Raw genomic sequence first — 26170 nt, 5'->3', positions numbered from 1 at the left:
ACACAATGAGTCACGTTCACATAAAATTTGAGCCCGGTCACTTTTATAGTTTCCGAGAAAAGCCCAACGTTAAGTTGTGTGTTGCCGAACAGAAAAGGCTAGTTATCTCCCTTGTTTTTCTGATAACGTTCGTAAAAGGCTACAGATGTAAATACTTTGATGTAAAGAATAATCCTACAAAGTTTCAATCACATCCGATGAACTTTGTCAAAGATATAAAATGTCTAATTTTTCCTTTGACGCTGACCTGTGACCTTGAAAAAGGTCAAAGGTCAACGAAACCATCGTTAAAGTGTAGAGGTCATTAGAGGTCACGACTAAACAAAATATGAGCCCGATCGCTTTGATAGTTTCCGAGAAAAGTCCAACGTTAAGGTGGTGTCTACGGACGGCCGGCCGGACGGCCGGCCGGACAGACTAACACTGACCGATTACATAGAGTCACTTTTTCTCAAGTGACTCAAAAAAGTAACATCATGTTCAAAACAGGTCAAATCTGCGTTCTACCTGTCACGTGTTACATGAAGTCAGTGGACATGAAATCAATCAAAATGTCAAAAATAACTACAATATTCAAACAGACATTTAGAATACAGTTTTAACCTAATGACTAGGTACATCTGGAATAAGGTTCTCAATTAAATCGAAAAAATTTAATTAGTTGTACGTAAAATCCTAGCAAAATCCCTATTTAATTAGGGGGGGGGGGGGGGGGGGTGTGGTGGTGTTAAAACAATCTCATGAAAATATTCCTTCCCCCTGCTAACCCAAATGCATTTTGTCAGCTTTGGCTACAATATTTACAAGGACATAAATGTCTCCTCCTATATCGTTACACGGACATGAACGTATCCTCCTGAATCGTAACACGGACATTAACAAAAACAGAGGATCGTATTTTTCTTCCATCAAATTTGCCTCCAAAAGTAGCAAGCAGTTATTATTAACAGCTATTGTGTTTTCAGCGTAGCAATAGGGTCCGATATTTAATCGTATGAAGTATTCTTTATTTTCTCAATATTGACACATGTAGGCCTGTACCTATACGTGATACAGTAGTACCTGCCATATCCGGTCACCCATTAGTCATTGCAAAGGTGACCGCAAATATCAGGTGGCCGTTCATTACAGGCCCCCTCCTCCTCCAAAAAAACCCAAAAAACACGATCAAGTTTTCATGAAGAAAAGAAAGCGATCATCCACGAGCCGCCGATTCATTGTCTCTGTTAGTTTTGCTTTCGTTTATACATCTTAATTATTTGCGTGTTTAACTCGATCGTCTTGGCTAAGCTATTGTTTCGTATGTTTCTATGTGTGTTGTTTGGATTATTATATATGTATTTGAGTGTCAGATAAACAAGTGTTTCAAACTCACATCAGCTGTGATCGATCCGGAAGTGACTGCCGTAAATGTACATGTATGCGCATGTCTGTATTTACAGTTTGCGCATGCGTAAGTATTCATGTCGTCTGCTCGTGCTGTGCCGTCTGTGCACACAACACACACACACACACACACACACACACACCACAGGCGCTCGCCCGCGAAAGTGACAAGTGGCCGTTAAGTGGCCGCTCCTGTCGAGTAAGAGGGGCACCTTAGGGCAAAAATCAGTGACCGTTGACCGCGTCAGACAGGTTAACGGCCATTAAGAGTCAATTATAGAAGGAAAACTCATTAGTCATGGGAAAGCTGGCCGCTCCGGGTAGGTTCACGCCCACGAAAGGGCCGGAAATGGAAGGGACTACTGTATTGACTTTGACACCACAAAATATTTCAGTCGTATGTTGAAACAAGTCGCGTAAGGCGAAAATACAACATTTAGTCAAGTAGCTGTCGAACTCACAGAATGAAACTGAACGCAATGCAATTTTTCAGCAAGACCGTATACTCGTAGCATCGTCAGTCCACCGCTCATGGCAAAGGCAGTGAAATTGACAAGAAGAGCGGGGTAGTAGTTGCGCTGAGAAGGATAGCACGCTTTTCTGTACCTCTCTTTGTTTTAACTTTCTGAGCGTGTTTTTAATCCAAACATATCATATCTATATGTTTTTGGAATCAGGAACCGACAAGGCATAAGATGAAAGTGTTTTTAAATTGATTTGGAAAATTTAATTTTGATAATAATTTTTATATTTTTAATTTTCAGAGCTTGTTTTTAATCCAAATATAACATATTTATATGTTTTTGAAATCAGAAAATGATGGAAAATAAGATGAACGTAAATTTGGATCGTTTTATAATTTTTTTTTTTTTACAATTTTCAGATTTTTAATGACCAAAGTCATTAATTAATTTTTAAGCCACCAAGCTGAAATGCAATACCGAAATCCGGCCTTCGTCGAAGATTGCTTGGCCAAAATTTCAATCAATTTGATTGAAAAATGAGGGTGTGACAGTGCCGCCTCAACTTTTACAAAAAAAGCCGGATATGACATCATCAAAGGTATTTATCGAAAAAAAGAAAAAAACGTTCGGGGATATCATTCCCAGGAACTCTCATGTAAAAGTTCATAAAGATCGGTCCAGTAGTTTGGTCTGAATCGCTCTACACGCACGCACACACACACACATACATCACGACCCTCGTTTCGATTCCCCCTCTATGTTAAAACATTTAGTCAAAACTTGACTAAATGTAAAAAGTAGTCCATCTGTAAACTCTGAATATGCAGATGACCTCTATAAATTATTCAATTGTACTCTGAAATCAAAGACAATGACCAATGACAGTTGAGATCGAAACTCGGTTGTGATGGGATATCCATGGTTGTGATGGAATATTCAGAATAATTATCTCCTCAGCTAACAGAGACAAAGAGGCAGGTCATGGGATAAAAGCTAATTCAATTCGTTGGGAGAAGAATTATGGGCAAATTATGTGTCAAACGTTAGAAAGTGTCAAACGTTATACCTTACCCTGAACAGACAGTACAATATTTTCTCGACTTTACGGCTCGTCGTCTCCATGATTTCAATCGAATCGGTGACCGGAAACGCCATAGAAGCAAAGCTAGTGGTTTCCACGCTTTTGTATCAAATACTCACGAAACTTCTTTGTGAAAATTGCAAAAATAACAAAATGTGTCAAGCGTTATTTTCGGACATTAACTCCATCGATTCTTTTTAGCTGCTAGATACAATAACTTCGCAAATTCTGACTCAAATGCAACACACTGCTTTTATTTCCTCGAATACGAAACTATCGTTTTAATCCAAAATGGCGGCCATTCAAAGCACCAAGACCGGCGAAAATAGAATCTGTAAACAAGTTGGTCTGCAGACATGAGCCCTTCGGAAAAAACCGGGTATTTACTGGGCGAGTTTTTCGGTAAATTCTGGTTCTAATTACGATTGTTGCACATTCTACAAAGAGTTGCATGCTTAGACTGTATGAAATACGCAGATTAAAACCGATGCAGTGATGCAGATCATGAAAAATCGAAAATTCCCCGAGGACACCAAAATGTCCAAAATTTTTCGGGGCCGTTTCCGGTGTATGTTTGAAACATTTTATTTTTGTATTTAACATTCACAATAACAACAGGCTTCAAAACATTAAAAAAGCATTCATCAAACTCCCTTTTTCAAAGCACAATACATGTAAACATGTTGGGGTAATCCAGTTAATTACACTTGCTTTCCAAAAACACATGGGTCCGAAATGGCACCTTTTGGCAAAGGCTCATATATCAAAAACAAAACTACAGATTTCAATTTTGACCAGTTTTCCCCCTTTCTGTCACCAGTACTGAAGAACAACTCAAATTAATTTACAAGAACCATAATTTTCTTGACCAAATTAATTTTGCTGGCCAAGACAAACCATACATGTGACACTGAGTGACCTCATTTCTGACATTATGACATCATAACATGATGTCATCACCAATAGTCTAGCCAAGACTGTGACCAAATCTAATGACATCATAGCTTGATGAGGTCAAGACTTATATATATCCTTGATAGCTCAGTGGATATTTTCAGTGGTGAAAATCTTTTCCAGCAAACATTTTCATGCTGGGATTATAAAATGTGATAAAAACAAGCCAAATTTGGAGGCTTTTGCTCCCAAAATAACTGAGAAAAGCTCAATGTAAAGCTGTTACAAACATGACCCCGCTGTGACCCCAAAATGTGATGGGGGTCAACCAAACTAGGGTCACTTTATGAGATCATCAAACCCTAAAAGTGTGCAAAGCTTCAGAGGTCTAGCTTTATAAACTTCCGAGATATCCTCAACATTAAGTTTGTTGTCCACGGCCGGCCATGAATCCTAATACTCACCAATTACTCAGGTGAGTCAAAAAACATTATTTTTCATTTTTGACGTACTTGCTCCCTCCACTGTGTCCAAGAAGTTTGCTTGTAGAATTACACTGTGTCTAGAGGTCACTGGATTTTAGCAATATCTGTGTGTGAGGCTTCCAAGCCCTAGCTTCAGAAACATCCAAGAAAACCTCAATAGATTTTGTGACTACTGATGGCAATCCGACCTTATGTAAAATCAATGTGATTGTTGAATATGTTAGGGGAATGAATGGCCTTAATTTCCACTCATATAACTGGTTTTACAATAAACAGCCTCATCACAAAGATCTGCACTTCTATCTGCCTAGTTCTTTTATGACGAGTATCATAGAACTTTCTCAAGGAAGGGAGGTCATGCCATATGACATTTTGTGGGATTTTCTTCTAGCTTTAAAATGTCTGTTTGAGAAAACAATTATCACAAGTACATCGACCCAATGGTCTTCGTAGCAACTTCAACTATCTTGCCAGACATTGAAGGCAAACTGAGCAAATGTTTTCATTTGTCTCATTATTCATATGTATAGATCATAGGGCCAATGTGCTCATGAATGTCTTGTTTTGTCAAAAATGAAACATTCCAAAAACTAACATTTCTTGTTTTGTTTTATTCTGGATTTTAGAACGTTAGCAGTCTATCTGTATTTTGATTCAGAAAATCAAGGTTATGTTGATGCTAATACTGTAAGTCTAAAATTGTCCCACTGAACTTGAATCTTTTTCACCCCCCAACAAATACCAGGGCCAAATTAAGGCACAACTTTTTTCCTCAACTTGAACCCCTGCGCCCGGTATTGCTAAAGAAGAGTACACATGTACCCACATCCCCATACAAAGAAACATAACACTCCCTCTCTTGTGATAATGCATGTTTCTGCTTCTATCACCCTAGCCGAGTGACATCAAAGGAGACCGCCTCATAGATAAAACTCCTTCATTGACCCCATGTAAGTGTCTGTAAACTGGGGAAGGCATTGTTTCCTTTCAGACATCAAAGGAGACTCTCATAGATAAAACTCTATGAGACAAAACTCGGTCATTGACACAGGTAAGGTCAGTGTTTGTAAACTGGGGCAGGGAGAGTTTCCTCTCAGACATCAAAGGAGACCTCTCATAGATAAAACTCGGTCATTGACCCCGGGAAGAAGGTCAGTGTCAAGTAAACTGGGACAGGCAGTTGATTTCAGCTGGCAAGAATAAATGACCCAAGGTCAACCAGCTATTACCAGCAATGCGTTAGCGAGTTACTCAAATGTACCATTTTTTGTCTCATTACCCGCTAAAACGGCTTCAAAAACTGCCTTTTATGTCTGCTGAGACGATTGACACCTACACCGTTCAGCATGCCATAGTGTCCATGTTAGACAAGATATGTGAACAAAACTGACTGATTTGGATGCAAATTTGATTGTTTTGTCTAAGGACATGCTAAACATGTTTTGTTTTAGCAGTTCTGATTTTTTGTCAATTTTAACGCGGGAACCTTGATTTTGCAAATTTGATTTTGGGGGGTGTCTGTGTTGTAGGTTCCACTGTATCGACACTACGTTATTTAAACTCAATCTGTTTTCTGAATAAGTTAGGGGAATAAAAGGCCTTTCCAGTCATATAATAAGTTTTAGGATAATCGGCCTCATCAGAAAGATCTGCCCTCAAACGCATCTGTAAAGTTTTTTATGACGAGTAGTTTAGAAGATACTAACAAGACCATCTTGAAACTACAGGGATGCCTACAATATTTCTGGGGAATATACAATTCTCTGAGGTATGCAAGTGACTTAACAAAGAGAGAGAGGGTGTGACAAAGACAGACTTTTTTTTAATGTTACCGAGGTTAGACCCAATGAAAAACAGCCACTGTTGGAAAGGAGTGAGCAGGTCTACATGGGTGTGTGTGTGTGTGTCTGCAGGGGCGGATTAGGGGGGGGGGGGGGGGGGTTACAGGGGTTCCGGAACCCCCCCCCCACCTGGCTGTCAAAAAAAGATTTAATACTAACTTTAAAAGAAATAATTAGTGGCTGCTGACACCAGTTGATCATGTTTAAAATCAAGGATAAGCAATAAATTGTTCATAAAATAGCTAAAACTCTTCAGCTTCAGGGGGGCCCCCCAGACCCCCCAACGGGGTCCTTGCCCATGTACCCCACAAGGGGGCTACCCCCTCCCCCTCTGGCTTAACTGCTCCGCCCCTGGTCTATCTAAACATAGACCTCTGTCTAAACACTTCAAAAACCAAGGCAAATGTTAAACTGTATATATAATTGACAAAAGCATGTGAACACTAATGAAACTGCAGCATCTGATACCATTCTGCTCTTCTGCTATTGATCTCCGGCGGAGGGAAAGCTTCCCCGTTATTGTAATGCTCAGTTGACAATGGCAGATAACACATCTTTTCCAACTGAAACATCTGTATGCACTTCTGCGATCTCGAATACAGATTCCTCGTCGACACTGCAGCTGTCAGGCTTTCTGCTTGCATCTGATAGACCCCCTTGCTGAGGACAGGGTGTTTCCTTTTCCTTTTCACCTTTATCCACCATTTTTTCTGATGCCACATGTTCGCTGGAGTCCTTTGTGCGTTCGTTTGTAACAACAGGTGTCTGTTTCTCGTGGACAACTTCAACGAGGTTGTACTTTCTGAAGCGAGTAAACTCTTTGGCCACAGCTATACATGCCACGCCACACATCACTTCTACCAAAATTGTGAGCTGAGGGTTTATCGGTGTGTAATGAAGCAGAACAGAAGGAAACATTTCCGTAACAGTATTCCGCAAAGAAGAGATAGTCATCTCTCTCCCAAGTCCATTGTTGTTCCTTGCTTTGAATGTTATAGTGAAGGTCACCTCATACTTAGTTTCAGTGAAAAAGGGTTTCAGCACATCCTTGGCAAGCTCAGTTAGATCCTTTAGGTTAGCTTTGCATGTTCCCACCACAGGCAAAAGACGCAAGGCATACCTTGATTTCTGGAGTTTGGTTTGCAATAGATCAATAAAGATGGCATGGGCAAGAGCTGCTGGATCATCCAAAGTTGTCTTTATAAAGATGCAATTTTTGGTGCCTGTCTGACTGTTCTGGAAACGATGCTGGCCTGCAGCTTTATTGTCTTTTAAAGTTTGAACCTCTCTGGCGATGTTTTTTTCAATGTCATCTCCATCGCTGTGTCCACTGCATTCTGCTTCTTCCTGGGCCTGCAAATATACATAGGAATTAAGATTTAACATACCATACATAGGTAGCATGGACCAACCCATTCAAGTAAATGTTTTGTTTTATACGAATGCAGAGATGTTCTATGGTCTTTTGGAAGAAAATAATTCCTTTAGTATGACAAAATTTCATTTTTTCCCCATCTTTCATGCTCTAATGATTGTTTAGTTAATGTACAGGCTGTACAATCAAAACATTGGCTAAATCAAGCGCCAAGTGGCATGTTTTGTGGCGTAAGCAAAATGTTCAAAAGTGGACGTGAAAATGTTTCCGATCAAAAACAATTACCTCGGTAAAGGGAATTTTGGAACAGGTGAAGGTTGGTTAAAAATGTTGTGGGTATTTTCTAATGTTATGTACACCAATCATTATACTTTTTGCCCACCTTTTAAACGGGCAAAATGTGGTTTTTACATTTAGTCAAGTTTTGACTAAATGTTTTAACATAGAGGGGGAATCGAGACGAGGGTCGTGGTGTATGTGTGTCTGTGTGTGTGTGTGTGTCTGTGTGTGTGTGTAGAGCGATTCAGAGTAAACTACTGGACCGATCTTTATGACATTTTACATGAGAGTTCCTGGGTATGAAATCCCCAGACGTTTTTTTCATTTTTTGGATAAATGTCTTTGATGACGTCATATCCCTCTTTTTGTAAAAGTTGAGGCCCTTATTTTTCAATCAAATTGATTGAAATTTTTGTAAAGCAATCTTCGACGAAGGCTGGACTTCGGTATTGCATTTCAGCTTGGTGGCTTAAAAATTGATTAAGGACTTTGGTCATTAAAAATCTGAAAATTGTAATAATTTTTTTTTTTATATAAAACGATCCAAATTTACGTTCATCTTATTCTACACCATTTCCTGATTCCAAAAACATATGTTATATTTGGATTAAAAACAATCTCTGAAAATTAAAAATATAAAAATTATGATCAAAATTAAATTTCCGAAATCGATTTAAAAACAATTTCATCTTATTGTTGTTTTAGTGATAATGTGATAATGTATATAAACATCTAGGGCTGTTTTCAGTATTGTTGATAATATGTTCTGTTTGATTAAGGGTATTCAGCTGCTATTTCCTTGTTTTCACTACCTATTTTATTCATGTTTGTATTACTTACTTAGTGGAAGAATCTTTTGTAATGTATGTTTGATGGTGTATGCTTTTAATTAAGCGTTGCTGACTATGAATGTAGATGTAAATGCTTGTATAACTGTGTTTTAAATTTTAAATGTGTCAAGCGCAAAGAGCATAATTGTAAAGTTATTATGAAATGCTCATTTATTATTATTATTATTCCTTGTCGGTTCCCGATTTCAAAAACATATAGATATATGTTTGGATTAAAAACACGCTCAGAAAGTTAAAACGAAGAGAGGCACAGAAAAGCGTGCTATGCAGCACAGCGAAACCACTACCGCGCTAAACAGGCTCGTCAGTTTCACTCCGTTTTGCACAAGCGGTGGACTACGGTCATTGTGAAAAAATGCAGTGCGTTCAGTTTCATTCTGTAAGTTCCACAGCTTGACTAAATGTAGTAATTTCGCCTTACGCAACTTGTTTTCAATAATCTTATGGCTAAATTTCGCTAAAAAGTTATGTCAGATGATGAATGAAAAAAGTTATAGAAAAAAAAATTATATGTAAAAAAAGTTTTTATTTTTCGGGAGTGTTACTAACACTTCCAATGTTTTGTTTTCTGTTTGCTGAGACCATGTGCTTTGCCTAAAAATATCAACCAATCAAATTATCAGCGGCGCATGCGCAAAGAGTCATTTACGGTCCAAAGATGTCTGCTATCTTGCGCTTGACAGACGCAGTGCGTAAAAAGCGAACTTCCGATCGATCAAGGCGGCATAGGCCTGAAAGTGTAAATTTGGTGGACCAAAAACAAGCCTGGGATGTTGCGAAGTTGGAAGTGGGCGCCAAATCCGACCGGCAAGTGAAAAAAAATGCTCATTGAAAGTTACGTCGGGGGTGTGTTCAAAGTACTTTTGGCGAAATCGTAAGCACGACAAAGCCCTGGGAGTCTTGCTGAAACGGAATGTAAGTATAATTTTTGACATTATACCCAACCTTTCCTTTGATCTCCCAATAACTTTAGTTGTATCATTGATTTGAAACCTAGTGATTGTTTCTCAGTTCTGAAACAAAGCTTGACGTACATTACTATTTCACAGTAGGCTAAAAGGGCGTCCGAACATTTCATACTCAAAAGTTTGAAATCGTGAACCGGGCTTACTTTTAGATCTAGTTTTCACATTATTTTTTCCTCCACATGTTTTCTTTTTACGTTTAGTGAAGTTTTGACAAAATGTTTTAACATAAGAGGGGGAAACGAGACGAGGGTCGTGGTGTATGTGTGTGTGTGTGTGTAGAGCGATTCAGAGTAAACTACTGGACCGATCTTTATGACATTTTACATGAGAGTTCCTGGGTATGATATCCTCAGACGTTTTTTTCATTTTTTGGATAAATGTCTTTGATGACGTCATATCCGGCTTTTTGTAAAAGTTGAGGCGGCACACCCTCATTTTTCAATCGAATTGATTGAAAATTTGGCCAAGCAATCTTCGACGAAGGCCGGACTTTGGTATTGCATTTCAGCTTGGAGGCCTAAAAATTAATTAATGACTTTGGTCATTAAAAATCTGAAAATTGTAATTAAAATTATGTTTTTATAAAACGATCCAAAATTACGTTCATCTTATTTTTCATCATTTTCTGATTCCAAAAACATATAAATATGTTATATTCGGATTAAAAACAAGCTCTGAAAATTAACAATATAAAAATTATGATTAAAATAAAATTTTCCGAAATCGATTTAAAAACAATCCTTGTCGATTCCTGATTCCAAATACATATAGATATGGCCAAGAATCTGTCATGGCGTCGAAAGAAGGAAAGAGCCCGCTTGAATTATTTGGCAGGCTCCTGCTTCTAACAAACTTTTTTTGCAAAGAACATTTTTGTGTTGGATGAAAGAGTTTGTTTGTTTATTTGTTGCTTAACGTCCAGCCGACTACGCAGAGCCATATCAGGACGAGGAAGGGGGGGATGAAGGGGGCCACTTGTCAAGCGATTCCTGTTTACAAATGCACTAACCCATTACTTGTGTCTCAGCAGGCTTTAGTAAAACTAAATTAATACCTACTGGAAGATTACCAGTTTCCAGTATGTTAAAATAGGCTTAACCTATCTACTGCTGGACTTACATCAGAACACTAACAGATTAAACTATACATGAATCGCGAGACAAGCGGCAAGAGAAGAGATTTTTGGAAAAAATACAGGTGAATGAGCAAGAAGGCAGAAAAAAGAACAGAATTCATGAAGAAAAAGAGAGCATGACAGGAAAGAGGAACCAAAAATCTACCTAACAGCAAACTAGAAAGCTCCTGCGGTTCCAAAAACAGGAGGGGCCTTTAATTTCATAACCGCAGTGCCCCACTGCGGGAATTTTGTTTTGGAGCAACCCGTATGACACGGGATGGGGTAAAACAGGATGATGGGTAAATTCTAAATATAGCCCACAATCATCCTGACTGCAAACAGTGACAGCCGAAATATTTGATGACCCGCCTTCCTCCCCCTTTGTTAACTCCACCTTGTGACAACTAATGTATTAATGAACGTGGTGGTCAATGCCCACACTGGTCATATTTTGTACATATCAAGAACGGTTTTATTCATGTGATGTTATTATGTCATTATCTAGGCAGCATGAATGACTGATTCTTTTATGAATACATGAGAGAGTGTTAAAATGTGAAGATTTGTGTTTGTGGTCACCTGCTTGACCACGTGAAATGTTTATTTGATGATAAGTTTTGTTGGTGGTCCCGCTTGAATGTGAGAGTAAGTTGTACAATGTTACTGTGTGTGTGTGTGTGTGTTTGGTAACCCTTGTACAGCGGGACCACCTTATTTTGTCATGTATATGATGTTGTGACAAAAGGTCGTGCTCCAGACCCCATGTGTGTTTGTAAGCAATTAAACAACATTATCAAAAACATGTATGTGTCTGTGTTTGTTTGTTGGATTGAAAATATGATGAAGAGATACCTACGATAAAATTGTGTGTTTTAACAACAGCTTTGTGAATTAAATCTACGATGAAAGTGAAAAACTGCGGAAAAATTTCCCGCCGAAACCAATAAGCAAGAACTCATACTTTTGTTATCAACCCAGAACACTCTTTTTAATGCACAAAACCAAACTGCATTGTAAATCTGGAAATAAGAATAATAAATCAATATGTGTGTAAAGAAACCTGCTTCTATATAAAAATATTTAATTAGAAACGGAGAAATTAACTTCAGGTTGTTGGTTGTGACGATGTTTGTCCGAAGTGACAACAATGTTTTGACATCGTGTGTATGTATCATCTATGCTCCGGTCTGAACTTTTGCAGTTTCCAGAACACAAAAAGAATTAATGTATTAGTTGAGATCGCTGGGCATTTGAAATTTACAAACATGACAGAGATATGCCGAATAATTTGCTAAGCATCGAATCATTTGTCCGGACGTCACAACCAAACAATCACGAATTTTTCAACAACTGACACTCTTCGTTGACTTCCGATCGTACGTTTTAATAGCATCGCTCCCAACTGATTTCAAACCGAGGCTTGTTTTTCTTGGAAATGGCGCGTCGAAGAAGGGAAGGTAAGAGAGCTTCGTTTGTCCGTATTTTCTGAATTACTAGTTGACGTCACAACCGACATCTACATCACAACCGACAAACAATCTGTTAGAAATAATTTTTCATTGAACTCATTTCGAATTTGCATGTTATTCAAACGAAACAGAGCGCATCAAAATACGACACACTGCTCTCTGTTTGTTGTTCGCGCTCATCGAATGAGTGCGATAGGTAAAAAGCTGAGAGAGGACAAATTATTTTGTATGTCCAAAGTCACAACCGAACATGACCGACATACGAAATGTAATTCACGGCTGTTTCGAGAAAGCAAACAATTTGAAAATGTTCGTTCGATGTTTTGTACAGCAGCTAATTATTGACGACAAGCAACTGAATGAATTTCTGCATGAATATTTCCAATCCACACATAGTTTACTGTCGGTTGTGATGACTTCTCCAGAAGACAAACTCTTTGCTATGTTGGTTGTGATGATTTTTCCAGGAGACAAACTTGCTATGTTCACTGTCATAACCAACTTACCTTACATTTCTTTGGTATATTTTTTTGAATTTTTGTTGTTGTTGTAAGCTGTTTTCCCTTCTTTTAAAGTAGTAGTAAAGAAGTAGGTCAGTTGTCAATTGATTATCAGACGACACTAGTTGTAGTAGGCCTACCAGTAGGTCATGGCCTAAAAACTCAGTTTAACTTTTAAGTAAAAAAAAAAATGTTGGGTGTCACTGTCAGTGCAGGCTCTGTGTGTGTGTGTGTGTGTGTGTGTGTATGTGTGTGTGTGTGTGCTTGCTTACAGAGTTACATAAGCTATAGTTATGGGCTTATAACTTATATTGAATCAAAAATTTTAGTAATAAATTTTCATTTGATTAATATACTTACCCAACTCACATATAGCAATAAACCCTAGTTCAGTGCTGGTAACGCTGTACGCGTCCCCTTGGTAACAAGGAAGGCGCCTCTAAAAAAGAGTGACATGAGACCCGTAAGGGTGTCTAGGCCAGCCCGGAAACGAGACTGCCTTCCGTATGCGCGCGCATACACCGCCATATGCAATTCATTCAAAAGCGAAGCCCAACTCACTCCTTTTTTAGACCCAAACACCCCCACAGCGGGGAGGCGGGAGGGAATAAACGATGTGAGTTGGGTAAGTATATTAATCAAATGAAAATTTATTACTAAAATTTTTGATTAAATTACATATCTTACCCAACTCACATATAGCAGATTGCTAGTATAGGTGGCGGGTACTCACCAAGTTAAGAATGTAGAACCTGCCCTGCAGCTACCAGAGACGGCAAAGCTGAACTGCCGTCCTGCCGACTTGAGGCGACATCCCTCAGGTAAAAGTTCATGAAAATATCTTCCGACCGCCAGTATGCAGCCGCAAGAACTTCCGAGAGGCGTCCAGAACGAAGAACCGCTAAGGAAGACGCCCAAGCTCTAGCTTCATGTGTCCTGGACGAAGTATGAGGCAACACGGCTCTGACATCGCCAGACTGGCTCTGCCACCAAATGTAAGCCTGCCTAATGGTGCTTGAAACCCATTTAGTCAGAGTGATCTTCGAAATATCCTTCCCTCTCACCGTGTTGAGTGAGATGAACAACAACTTTTGAGTTTTTGAGCGAATCGGTAGAGTCCTAGCCAGGTAGCTGCTGAGGGCCCTTACCGGACAATTACAAACATCAGGATCCCCCGGAGCCAGAACACTGCTCAAGGGGGGAACATGAATACAAGGAGATGACTGACCAGGTTTTTGGTTTTTAGCTAAAAAATCCGGACGAAACTTTAAAGTAAAAGATCCATCTTTCTCTAAGGCAATATCTTTTGCCAAACCCGAGAGAGCGTGTACTTCGCTACCGCGCCTAGCAGTCGCGAGCAAAACAAGAAAAAAAGTTTTCTTCGTAAGGTTAGCCAAACTGGCTAAATGAAGAGGTTCAAAATCATCCGAAGCCAAAAAACGAAGAACTAAAAACAGGTCCCACGCTGTACCTTTGACCGCCCTTGATTACACTCGCTATCACGCCACTTAACCTTCGCCGGCACTCGTTATCGACTACACACGGACGCACTCGTGGGTCCATGCGGACCCAGAAGGGTGTTTGATTGCAAATATCTCCTAAACGAGTTGGAATTCTTTAATGAGCTTTTAGAAATGCCTCAGACACCTAAAAAGCTATCATCTCCTAAAAGCTCATTAAATTTCAGTGATAATTAATTAATTATACACGGTATTTGGAACAATTAAAATATTATGGGTCCGCACGGACCCACGAGTGCCTCGGAAGGGTATACACGCTTTTCCTTCTTTGAGAAGTATGGGTCTGCACGGCCCCACGAGTGCCTCGGAAGGGTATACACGCTTTTCCTTCTTTGAGAAGTATGGGTCTGCACGGCCCCACGAGTGCCTCGGAAGGGTATACACGCTTTTCCTTCTTTGAAAAGTATGGGTCCGCACGTCCCCACGAATGCTTCCGTGTGTAGTCTAAATTTGACCATTAATTAATTAATTAATTATCACTGAAATTCAATGAGCTTTTAGGACATGATAGCTTGTTGGGTGTCTGAGGCATTTCTAAAAGCTCATTAAAAAATTCCAACTCGTTTAAGAGATATTTGCAATCAAACACCCTTCTGGGTCCGCACGGACCCACGAGTGCCGGCGAAGGTTAAAGTGATTTTGTGGCCAAGTTGTCTAAGCGTAGAGGAAATAGCTGACCTTCTTACGCGCAAAGAGGAAGGAGAACCTCCCTGCTCCGCCAACCAGGATAAATGGTTAGCTACGTGCATCGATCTCGGAGCGAGAGGATCGACACCGTTCTCTGAACACCATTTGGACCAGGAGGACCAGTGCGAAGCATATACCGATTTGGTCGAATCCCTGTGTGCCTGCTGAACCAATTTCAAAGTCGAAGCTGTGGCACCCACATGGAGCAGAGAGACTCGGACAGAATCCATCCGTGTAGCTGCAAGGCCTGAGGATTCTGGTGCGGAATGCCCGATCGCCCTTTCGAACCCCGAGAGGAATGGGCGGACGAACCGCCATGCGAACCAGATCTGGATACCAATGCTGGCTGGGCCAAAGAGGGGCCACCAACACCAACGCCGGCCCTTCCAGTTCTGCTTTTCTTATCACCTTGCCGAGAAGGCAAAACGGTGGGAATGCATAAGCCTGCAGATTTGTCCAGTCCATCTCCAGAGCATTGACCCCCCAAGCTTGAGGGTCCGGAAACGGAGACACGAATAGAGGAAGACGAGTCGAGTATCTCGTCGCAAACAAGTCGATGGGAGGCTTGCTTACTTGCGCCCAAAGGCGCTCCAGAGCCTGGTGGGAGAGAGTCCACTCTGAATGTAAGATCTTGCTCCCTCTGCTGAGAGCATCGGCCAAGACATTGAGAGTGCCTTTCAGATAGACCGCTGACAGGAGAATGTTGTGTAAACTGCACCATGTCAGCAAGCGACACGCGCTGTCCGACAGAACCTGAGAGCGAGTGCCCCCTTGACGGTTTAAGTAAGCCGCCACAGTCATGTTGTCGGTGTGAACCTCGACATGGCTGTCTTCCAAAAGAGGAAGAAACGACCGAAGGCCCAGTGCTACTGCCTCTAGCTCCAGAACGTTTATGTGCCGAGAGGCCTGACTGACGTTCCACACACCCGACGCCGTCTGATCTGCAAGATGAGCACCCCAGCCCGACTGGGAGGCGTCCGTGAACAGATTGTTCTGAGGAGACGGAGGAACAATAGGAACGCCCTGCGAAACCCAGGGGAGAAGCCAAACACTTGTGGTCCGGCTGAACCAAGACCCCAACTCGATCTGAGCATTCCAGTCTTGCGAAGTTTGGTCCCATAGCGCCTGCAGAGCTGCCTGAAACGGCCGTTTGTGCACTCTGCCTAGAGGAACAAGAGGCGCCATGGACTCCATCTGACCCAACAGAGAGTACAACTCCCGGGCCGTGGACAGATTCTCTCCGTAAAGAGAGCGGATAGATGCCTGTAACTTGTCTACTCTCTTTTGCGACGGGCGAACCGACCAATCCAGAGTATTGAACTGCATCCCCAGATACGAGAAATGCTGGGACGGATCCAACTCCGACTTCACCCGATTGACCGTGAATCCGAGCTGAAATGCCAGACTGAGCACTCTCTGTGTGTGCCTGCTGCAAAGAACCTGGTCCTGATGTAAAATCAGCCAGTCGTCTAAATAGGCTCTCAGACGAACCCCCTCCTGCCTCACGAGGGCACAGAGTTGACGAATGACCATCGTGAAAATCCAGGGGGCGAGCGAAAGACCGAACGGGAGCGCTCGAAACTGGAAAATTTTCTCCCCCCAACGGAACCGAAGCCATTTCTTGTCTGACGGGTGCATGAGCACATGAAAATATGGGTCGGTCAGGTCCACAGACGTGACCCAGTCTCCTGGCCGCAAAGCCTCTCTCACTGAGGCCGGAGTCTCCATGGTGAATTTCACCACACGCAGGAATTTGTTCAAAGTCGACAAGTCTAGGACAGGTCTCCATGTCCCCGAAGCCTTGGGGACCACAAACAGTCTCCCGTAAAAACCCGGAGACCCCTGATCGAGCACCTCCTCGATAGCCCCTTTCAACAGAAGGGATGCCACTTCCCCCTGTACGGCTGCCTTGGCCTCCGGGTCTCTCGGGAAACGAAAAGGCGGCGGAATTCTGGACAGAGGCGCCTTTCCCCCTGCCCAAAGAAGCCGAAATCCCGAACGAATTATCCCCACGATCCACTCGCTGGACACCAAATGTGTCCAGGTAGCGATGGCCCTGGAGGGGCCGCCCGCCACCACAAAGGTGGGGGCCAACAGGATCATAAGTTCGGGAAGACTTCATTGGGGGTTGGGCTTACGCCCCGACCCCCGAGAACCACCAAATGAACCCCTCTTCTGATAAGGGGCACCACGCCCCCTGCCTCGAGAAGAGGAGTTCTGACTCTGCGCCTTGCCTCCCCCAAAGGAAGGAGTCTGCGTCTTGCCCTGAGTCTGTGGCTTGCTCTGCGCTTTAGGGAAACCTTGATGCGCGATACGAGCGATAGCCAAGTCCCGAGCGTCATGAGTCTCTTTTTCCAGCGCGTCAAAAGACGACCGACCCAAAAGAGACCCTTCCGTAAACGGAGAAAGTCTGAGAGTCTCTAACGTACCCTTATCCCTGATCTTGGAGCCAGCAAGGAAGGCCGCTCTGCGGGAGAGAACCGCATGTGTGTAAAGTCTGGCTGACAAATGCATTTGTTCCTGTGTGACTTTGCTCAAAGTAGCCAAAAGAGTCGTCACATCCTCCGCCGAGGCATCAAAACGGAATTCAAAAGGTTCCAGTGAGGTAGCAATAGACCGTGACAATGATCGCTGAAGCGATTCTGAAACCGAGGCTAGCTCCAGGAGAGACCTCCCTGTTTCTTCCAAAGACAACAGGGAAGCTTCTGAATAGGGGACAGATCTGTCTTTGCTATACCCATCCTCTCTCAAGGAGGCCAGTTCCGGAGTCACCAGAAGCACGGCCCTAGGCAACGAAAAAGACTCAACCAAGCTGATAGGCCGAGAAGCAAGTTTGAAGTTCCGAACAGCAGAACCAGGAACCTGCCGCCCTGCCTGTGCCAGGTACGGCAAAGCCGAATCAGGGGCCTCCCCATGCTGTGACAACAGCGGAACAGTAGAGGCCTGAGACAGCGTATGAAAGCGCGAAGTCGCCAAGACCTTAGCCATCTCAAACGCCACCGCCGGAGACTCACGGAAACGGAGCGAACACCTAGCGTCCTTAGCACTCCGAAAGTCTCCCAGAGCAGAAGGTGGAGGTACCAACTGAGAGTTACACTCCACCACTGCTTCCTCAAAATACTTAGATGCCGTAACAGCCGCCAAGGCCACAGCCGATGACAGCTTAAGCGGCAAAATGAATCCAACGCCTTCCGCCTGTCCGGAAGCATCTTCATCAAAACAGTCGTCTTGCACCTCTGTGCAATCCGGAAGCTGATCCCCGTACTGACTACCATCGTCTAGCAGAGAACCAGCTTTACTGTCTACGGGGCGGAAGCGGAAGCCACACACACTCGCCCCCAACCACGGACTGAGCAGAGTGCAGTGGAACTTCCTTACGCGCACCAGGGCTCTTATTCCCCACTGAAGGCCGCCAAAGCGGGTTGAGTCAGCCGAGAGATAAGAACTTTCGCCTGGCCGCAATGCGCCTGAGGCTACTCGCTCCTGACCGCGTGCCGAGTTTTGGCCGGAGAACCCGGTTACTAACTCAGCAGACATACCTTGTGTTCGAGACGGAACGCTGGAATGCGAACCCAAAAGCGGACACAGCACAATCTCCTCATCCTGAGAGGCATGCACCTCCGCTCTCGTGACTGTAGTGGCAGGAGACGAGCGAACACTGGCAAGCGAAGAGACGCCAGCCACCCCCGAGGGAAGAGAACGAAGCTCCGCTCTCGTCGAAGTAATCTCGGCCGCTAAAGTAGACACCTGCGAACTAAGAGATAACAACAAAGCAGCAACATCAGCGGATGCCAAACCAGGCACCACAGGGGGAGAATCCCCCTTAGCAGGTTTATTCACGTGAGCGGTCTTGTCAACCGGCTTAGCCGACAAAATGGCCGCGGCCTTGTCTACCGGCTTAGCGGGCAAATCAACAAACACATCAAAAGATTTTTTTGCAAGAGTATCTTCACCAGAAACGGATTGTTTAGTCTTCCTAGAAGATTCTTTAGAAAAAGAGGGCGCAGCAGCTACCTTTTTAGGCGTACACCTCTTCTTGGCGTTGTCGGCCATGACACAACAAAGACTCACAAAAAAATTTTGCAAGTCCAAAAAGCGGCCAACAACGCTGCCAAAATCAAGAATAAACAAGAACGACCTCACCTCAACAGTAGTAGAGAAGTCCAGATGCAAGAAGATACCAAGAGGACCAACAAAGTCAAAAGACTAAGTCAAAACGGCTGAAACAGCCGGAGCGTACATCAAATGCGACCAGTCTCACTGGCGCTGAGCTTTTGGAATGAATTGCATATGGCGGTGTATGCGCGCGCATACGGAAGGCAGTCTCGTTTCCGGGCTGGCCTAGACACCCTTACGGGTCTCATGTCACTCTTTTTTAGAGGCGCCTTCCTTGTTACCAAGGGGACGCGTACAGCGTTACCAGCACTGAACTAGGGTTAATTGCTATATGTGAGTTGGGTAAGATATGTAATTTAATTAACGTTTTTGAATTAACGTAGCCTAAACAATTTATGTTGTAGTCCAGATTGCTGCAGAGTCCTGATCATCGCTGATGAAGGTGCATTTAAGATGCTTTCCCACTCTACAGCATTTTCCCATTTTCAGTTTATTTAACTTAAGCTACAAATTAATTTTGACTTTTTCCAGGCCTGTCGTGAGTTGCACAGAGGAAAGAGCTTGCGAACGTTCGCTACGATAACATGCTAAGCCATAAACCAAAGGCTCTTCCAGTCCTCTTTATGGGTTTTGTTTTGCATATTATTAGTATTATATATGGAGAGAGAGAGAGAATGCAAAATAAGACAGAAAAAGAGTTGTCTGTCTTTTAGTTTTAACTTTAAGTGTTATGTTTAATTTTGTTTGTCCATCGCTATGTCATCACAACCGACCATAAGATTAAGCACAGTCATCGTAACAAAGGCTCTTCCAGTTCCCTTTATGTTTTTTTGCAAATACTAGATCTGTAGTAGTTAAGGTAATAGCCCCCCAAAATTGTTTTTTGTATTCTCTTTTGTTTGAGCATGAAATGACAAGCATCAAGTTTGTCCATCGCCTAATCATCACAACCGACTCAAAAAATGCCATGATCATGGTAATTTGAAGTTTGTGAGCTCTTTTGTGTGTGTTTTTATGTAAAAGGAATTACATATCCTTGATTTTAACTGACAGAAGTGTTCTTTTGTCATTTATTTTGTAAACACATCAAACGGAAACGTGATGCTTATGTCGGTCGTGATGTTGGACATAACATCATGTATAAAAAAATAAATAATGTAAGTTGGTTTTGGAATTGTTTGCGTGTAATTCACTGGTGTTGTACTTTCTTTTGATTTATAAAAGGTATTTGGATTGCAGAAGTTTCATTTATGGAGGTAAATCAATCAAATGGTATGTCCAGCATCACGACCAACATCTGTCAGATTGTTAACAAAATATGCTTATTCTACAGAACCCGCTGACCAAACTATCTTTTCCTATTTTATTTTATGTAATGAAAATATGAAACATTCAGCATAAAAATGCACTTGTGTCAAAAAATATTTTTTTATTTTTGATTTTTCTACTCTTTTTGGCATCACCTTTTGTCACAACATCATATATATTTTCATCCACTCTGGCGCTTTATTAAATAAAGTGCCCATTTCAATCTCAACTTTGGTCTGGTCTTAGTGTGTTGCATAAATGATTTTATGTGAGCTTGTGAACATAAAAGTCACCAAAAACCTCAGCACTCTTACTTTGATTGGCACACAAACTGCATGATTTCCCGACAGAGCTTTTTCTTGACAGATTCAAGAAAACAGTTTGCCTATATAGATGGTCTCTTTGCTGTCAAATTCTAACCAACTTGGCAACTAGTACTAAACAGGGTCAGCCATGAATTAAAACACTGTTTGTGTGAATTTCCTGCTGTACCGACACCATCTTCAAGTGATGAAACTTTACTTTCCGTGGTTGTGGAGGTTTCAGCGGCGACACTGTCATTGGCACTGTCATTTTCTCGAATGATGCTATTGCTAGCCGTGTTTTCCCATGTTCTTGGCTCTAATGTAGCACACGATGCCGTTGAAACGCCAAACGTTTTCAGCGTTTGCTGTTCTTGGGCAGGCTTTAGTTTTTTTTCGGTGGCATAATTCAGTGCTGTGCGCTTCATCTCTAACCGAAAGCAATTTAAAGCAGACGCGAGCCTCGGTCAGTTAGAGTTGTCTCCCGTACTCCTAACTTTAGTGTGCTGTAGACGGGTTTCCTCAAACGGCTCATATCGCAAACGATTCGGAAAACGCAAGATCTGCACTGCACAACTTCAGTGCACCTGTACGCGAGAGCGCTCGTCGCTTTTTGAAGATTTTTATCACGAAAGGAAAATTATCAAATAACGCGCAGTCCGAAGAAATAGAGTTCTTATCGGACAAGGACCGCGCTCAAACAAAGACATCTGACTGTCATGCGGCAATGTGAATCGGACATTTAAGACTTTTAATCGGTCTATGTCCAATGTCCGACGCCTAAGCTAACGACATTCCTGTCTGCGTATAAGTTGTGGTCAGAGACTTAATTTTGGTTAGAGCCCGTTGTTATGTTGGCTAGTGAAATATTTCATTTTGCTGGTAAAATTTCAGAGGCACTAGGCTAGTGCAGCATATTTGAGACTTTCGGGGCTGCTTACATCCAAACACTACTCATTACTTTGACTCACTGATTACTCAAGCGAGTCAAAAATCTATACACAAAAAGAAACTGTCAACCAACCTCTGGACCATACAGCTTATCAGCATATTCATTGAGGATGTTGTAGGATTCCTTTACTGCATCCTTTTCACGATCATTGCATGTGACTATGAAGCCCTTGAGACCTGCCGTCAAACGATGACCTGGCATTCCATCTGTCTTCATGCGCTTGTTTTGGAAAGCCTGTCTCCTGTACCAGCTCTTTGACTTCCGCTTTTTGGGCCCTTCATTGCTCATCGTGCAACCTAAAAGTAGGACAGAACAAAAGATACCTGAAATTGATTCAAACATAGAAAAAATATCAAGATTCTTCTGTTTTAATTACATTATTTGAAAACAGAAAACTAACAACTACTGCATGGTGAAAAAAGAAGAAGAAAGTTTAAAAATGATGGCGCAAGTGTTTATGTTCACAAGCTCACATAAAATCACTTATGCAACACACTAAGACCAGATCTTGCAACTGAAGCACATTTGTGATGTAATTCGATCCATTTTACCCCAAATTCGATTTATTCGAAAACGCACCGAGCGGTTACGTCCCTTGAATAAAAAAAATATATATCTGTATCTGTAGGGTATGTCGCTAGCATCCAGATTGCTGGCTTTGGCGCGGCGGGTGGGTGTGCGCAGCGACGTCGTCTAGCGGCGGTTAGCGCCGACTTGAATGCCTCAGTAGAGACTGAGTGGACAACTATGTTGTCCAGGTGATTCCACTCTATTGGATCGTGGGAAGAACGACTGTCTGTATTGTTCGGTGTTGCAGCGTGGTACAGCGAAACACCTGTTGTTTTTTTATGTAATTGTCTATGGGGTTGCTACCAACGTAGTCTGCTGTTTGTCTTCTGGGTCGAATCATGCGGCCAGCACGTTGAGGGGTTAGGAATTTGTCTGGAGGCATTGCCGGTGTCGCGATCTGAGTTCCCCTCAAGCTGAGATCCCTTGGCGGCTCCGATGCGCATGCGTCAAATACACCTCATTTGCATAACGAATTCAGATCGCTGTTAACAATCTGAGTTCTCCCCAATCTCAGTTCCCCTTATATGTCTGTTTAGTGACAAATTTTGCGAAAATTATTTTGAATGTGTACTTTGACCAAAGTCGATAATAATAACACTTTGTAAAAAGTTAACTCCCTTAGACGCATCTCGTCAAGTGGAAAGCAAAGATAGGGTTTGTTGATCATGGATCCACAATGGCTGCGCCTAAATTGCGCTGATAGTGAATGGTGAAAGAAAGTAGAGCGTTCGACCATGAATCAGAGGGTCATGAGTTCGAAACCAGGCAGGGCACTGTGTCCGCAAACTTCGTACATTAAATTTTCCTTTTTTTTTTTGTGGTTCAGTTTTTTTTTATTTTAATACAACAAAATGAAAACATTTTTATACACCCGCCCCCTTTAGGGAGGGGGGTATACTGGAATCACTTTGTCCGTCTGTGTGTCCACTCTTCCCCTTATGGCTTATATCTCAGGACGTTGTACCCTCCTGTTTTCAGATAATGTATCAGAGAATGCATCTGGTCAGCGAACTGCATAAATTTGGAGTCAATTGTAGGTAAAATCGAACGTCCGAAGCCAATGCTGTCTGGAATTGGAAAGACTCGATGCCAGAGGAAACTCAGCTTGCTAATGCAAATGAGGTGTATATGACGCATGCGCAATGGGTGCGAATTATAGCCAATCGGAGCCGCCCAAGGGATCTCAGCTTGAGGGGAACTCAGATCGTGACACCGGTGTCACGGCGTGAGTTTACACTGTCCTGAGTTTACGCTGTGGCCCCAATGCGCATGGGTGTTACTGGGAAAAATAAAAAAACCTGAAAGGCAGGGGTCCAGGGGCCGCTGAGGCCCCGGCGGGGCACAGGGGCAGCGCCCCGTTGGGGAGTTCAGGGGGGCAACGCCCCCCGAAGCTGAAGCAAATTTGCCAAAATGAAAGCATATAGTGGCCATTTCCAGCATTCTCACAGTCAGAAACCATACAAGAAGAAAAGAAGCAGAAACAAAAAAAGTCCACAAAAATAATACAAATGGGATACTTTACTGTCCCAATCAACCAAGCAAAATCACCGTCAATAATTCAAAAAAATTCTAGAGCATTCGAAAAATGTCTGACAAGAAACAAGGCATCCCGCGTTTTCTTGAGTTCAGTGGCATTATCAAAGCCACACACAAACACTGCTTCTGATCTGAGTCCTATAATGTACCCATGCGAGGCTTTTTGAAGAAGGAACGAATGTCTCCTGCACTCTGTAAAGCAGCACGTTTCCCCCCTTTCCCAACCATTCCCACCTCCACTTGTTTGTAACACCTTCCTCTAGTTTTTCAAGTTAAGAAGGATCGACATCATCACTGATGTAAGGCATTTTGATCGAGCAAAATGCTCAAGTTTGAAAGAAAGTTTCTGGACACCGACGAAACCAAATCATAATAAGCAAGATGGCGGCAAATCCAAGGAAGCGAACCGAGAAAGCACGCGAACCGGTGTCAAAAGTCGGATCGGAACCGCTGCTCGTTATTTCAACTTAGCGAAACGAAACGGAAAACCGGAATTTCCGGCTTCAGATTTTTTCAAAAACCGGAAATCCGGCAAAAGCCGGAAGAGTAACACCCATGCATGCGTCAAAATATACGTCACTTCCTGACCAAATTCACGACGCCTACAGCGTCGTGAGTTTATGATGATGTGAATTTACCAAAGCATTTTTGAGGTTGCCACGGTGACCGTCTTTGTTTCGCCGATCGCGTTCGCCACTGTATCAAAGAATTCAGTGGGAAATCGATGAGTTTGTGTTTGTCAGTGGTCTGCGAGTGTTGGAAGAAAAGGTGTAGATTTTTTTCTCAACAAATTTAGACTTTTAGATTTGAATTTTAGAATAGTGGGAATCGATGGTTTTGTGTTTGTTACCTTGGACTATTTATAATTATATGCTCCCTCATAGAGATTGTTTTAGTCACCTTTTTCATGTTTGTGTTTAAAAAAAAACACACATAAAGCTGGATATGTTCGGAATCAGAAATGCTTCCTCTACAGGGCCGGACCCAGGGGGGGGGTTCCAGGGGTTCCGGAACCCCACCCCTGGAAAAAGCATGTACCTTGCTTTGACTTTTACTAGTTTTAGCACCAAAACAATGCTGCTCTTAACCCTCAAAACAAGCCCCAGATTGCACTGATTTTAACCGTTTTTCAAACATTTTCCGGGGAAGCATGCCCCCGGACCCCCCTAGTTCGCAGGCGCGCGCTTGTGGCTTCGCCACTTCGCAGATTTGCCCCCCCCCCAAAAAGGAGGAACCCCCCCCCTTACAACTCATTTGGTCCGGCCCTGCTCTAGTTGCCAAAATCAAAATGGATACTTGTCTTATACATGCGTCTGGGTTTGAGTTGACTAAAGTGTTGTTTGTTGCAGTGACATAAATAAATTATCGTGATAATCAAAATAAAGAGAGAAATAGCAAATTGTAACTGTGTTAACATAAACTTGAATGAACGTTTACTCTCTCTCATCCTTGGTTCCCAGAGTCGCCGCATGCGCCCCAGTGTGGTGGGTGTTTTTGGGTGGGGTTCTGTTCTGTTTTCTTCTGTTCTGTATTTTTGTTTGTATTTTGTTTCTGCCTCGGTGCGTGTAATTTCGGAGAAAATGTTTCAAAGAAAGCATCTGATCAGCGAACTGTTCCATCGTGCGGGTTATGATCACTAAAAACGTGATTGACACCTTCCTTACTCAAAGTGAAAACAACCGGCTTCGAGTTCGGCAAATTCACGATGGCGGAAGTGACGCATATTTCGACGCACGCGCATTGGGGCCACTGCGTAAACTCAGGACAGTACGTGTAAACTCACGCCGTGACACCGGCACCAGCCCCTCAACCACCTTGTAGTAAAAAGTCAGGCGGAGGTGTACTAGCTAGTCGTTCCTGGAGAGTCGGGAGGTTGTGGCGTGTCAGGAGGCCTGTAACAAAGCCAGGACGTCTTGATCGGTAGTCGTTGGCGATGAAACGTGCTGCAGTGCGCTGTATGCGTTCCATCTTATCATACTTCACAATATTTTGCGTGAAGCTAATTTCAAAGTCAAAATACCATTTTTGCGTCACAAATTAGACTCCATGAGTGAAATAAATGGTCTGAAGTTCAATCAGCAGCACTGTGGAGGGGAGGGAAGGGGGAATAGTCAGTATATAATGAGTTTATGTGAGATAAACAAAGCCGGCTGACGTCCTCCCAGTAGCTTCATGTGTTACGGAACCCCCCATCTGCGGCCCTCAGTGGAAGTGAAACATCTTAGCCTGGAATATCTTTGATACCCCCTGATATGACATAAACAAATACATACCTTTCACAGTTTACTATTCTTTGTATTAGTCGAAAAAGTGGGTCGTACACTTCTCTGTTCCCCGAATTTTTTTAAGCGATTCGGTCTCGGCTTCCCACGTGCAATGGTACAAAATGGTCTGACTAAAGACTGCGCGACCACACGCGACCAATGTACGACCGTGCGCGACCTCCAACTAAAGCATAATCATACAGGA

General features: G+C 42.7%; 1 protein-coding gene across 1 annotated transcript; it reads right to left on the bottom strand.

Moving 5' to 3' along the window:
- Nucleotides 1–6274: 6274 nt before the first annotated feature.
- Nucleotides 6275–26095, bottom strand: LOC138955472 (THUMP domain-containing protein 1-like). The gene is made up of 3 exons (XM_070327076.1): nt 25975–26095; nt 21668–21891; nt 6275–7504 (listed from the first exon to the last, which is right to left on the bottom strand). The coding sequence occupies exons 2-3, from the start codon at nt 21881–21883 to the stop codon at nt 6680–6682; spliced, it is 1041 nt and encodes a 346-aa protein (XP_070183177.1). The 5' UTR covers nt 21884–21891; nt 25975–26095; the 3' UTR covers nt 6275–6679.
- Between the last annotated feature and the right edge of the window lie 75 nt (nt 26096–26170).

The sequence above is a fragment of the Littorina saxatilis genome, linkage group LG2 (assembly GCF_037325665.1).
Source record: "Littorina saxatilis isolate snail1 linkage group LG2, US_GU_Lsax_2.0, whole genome shotgun sequence".
Lineage (NCBI taxonomy): Eukaryota > Metazoa > Mollusca > Gastropoda > Littorinimorpha > Littorinidae > Littorina > Littorina saxatilis.
The sequence above is the reverse complement of the archived record's forward strand: the minus strand, read 5'-3'. Positions and strand labels throughout refer to the sequence as shown.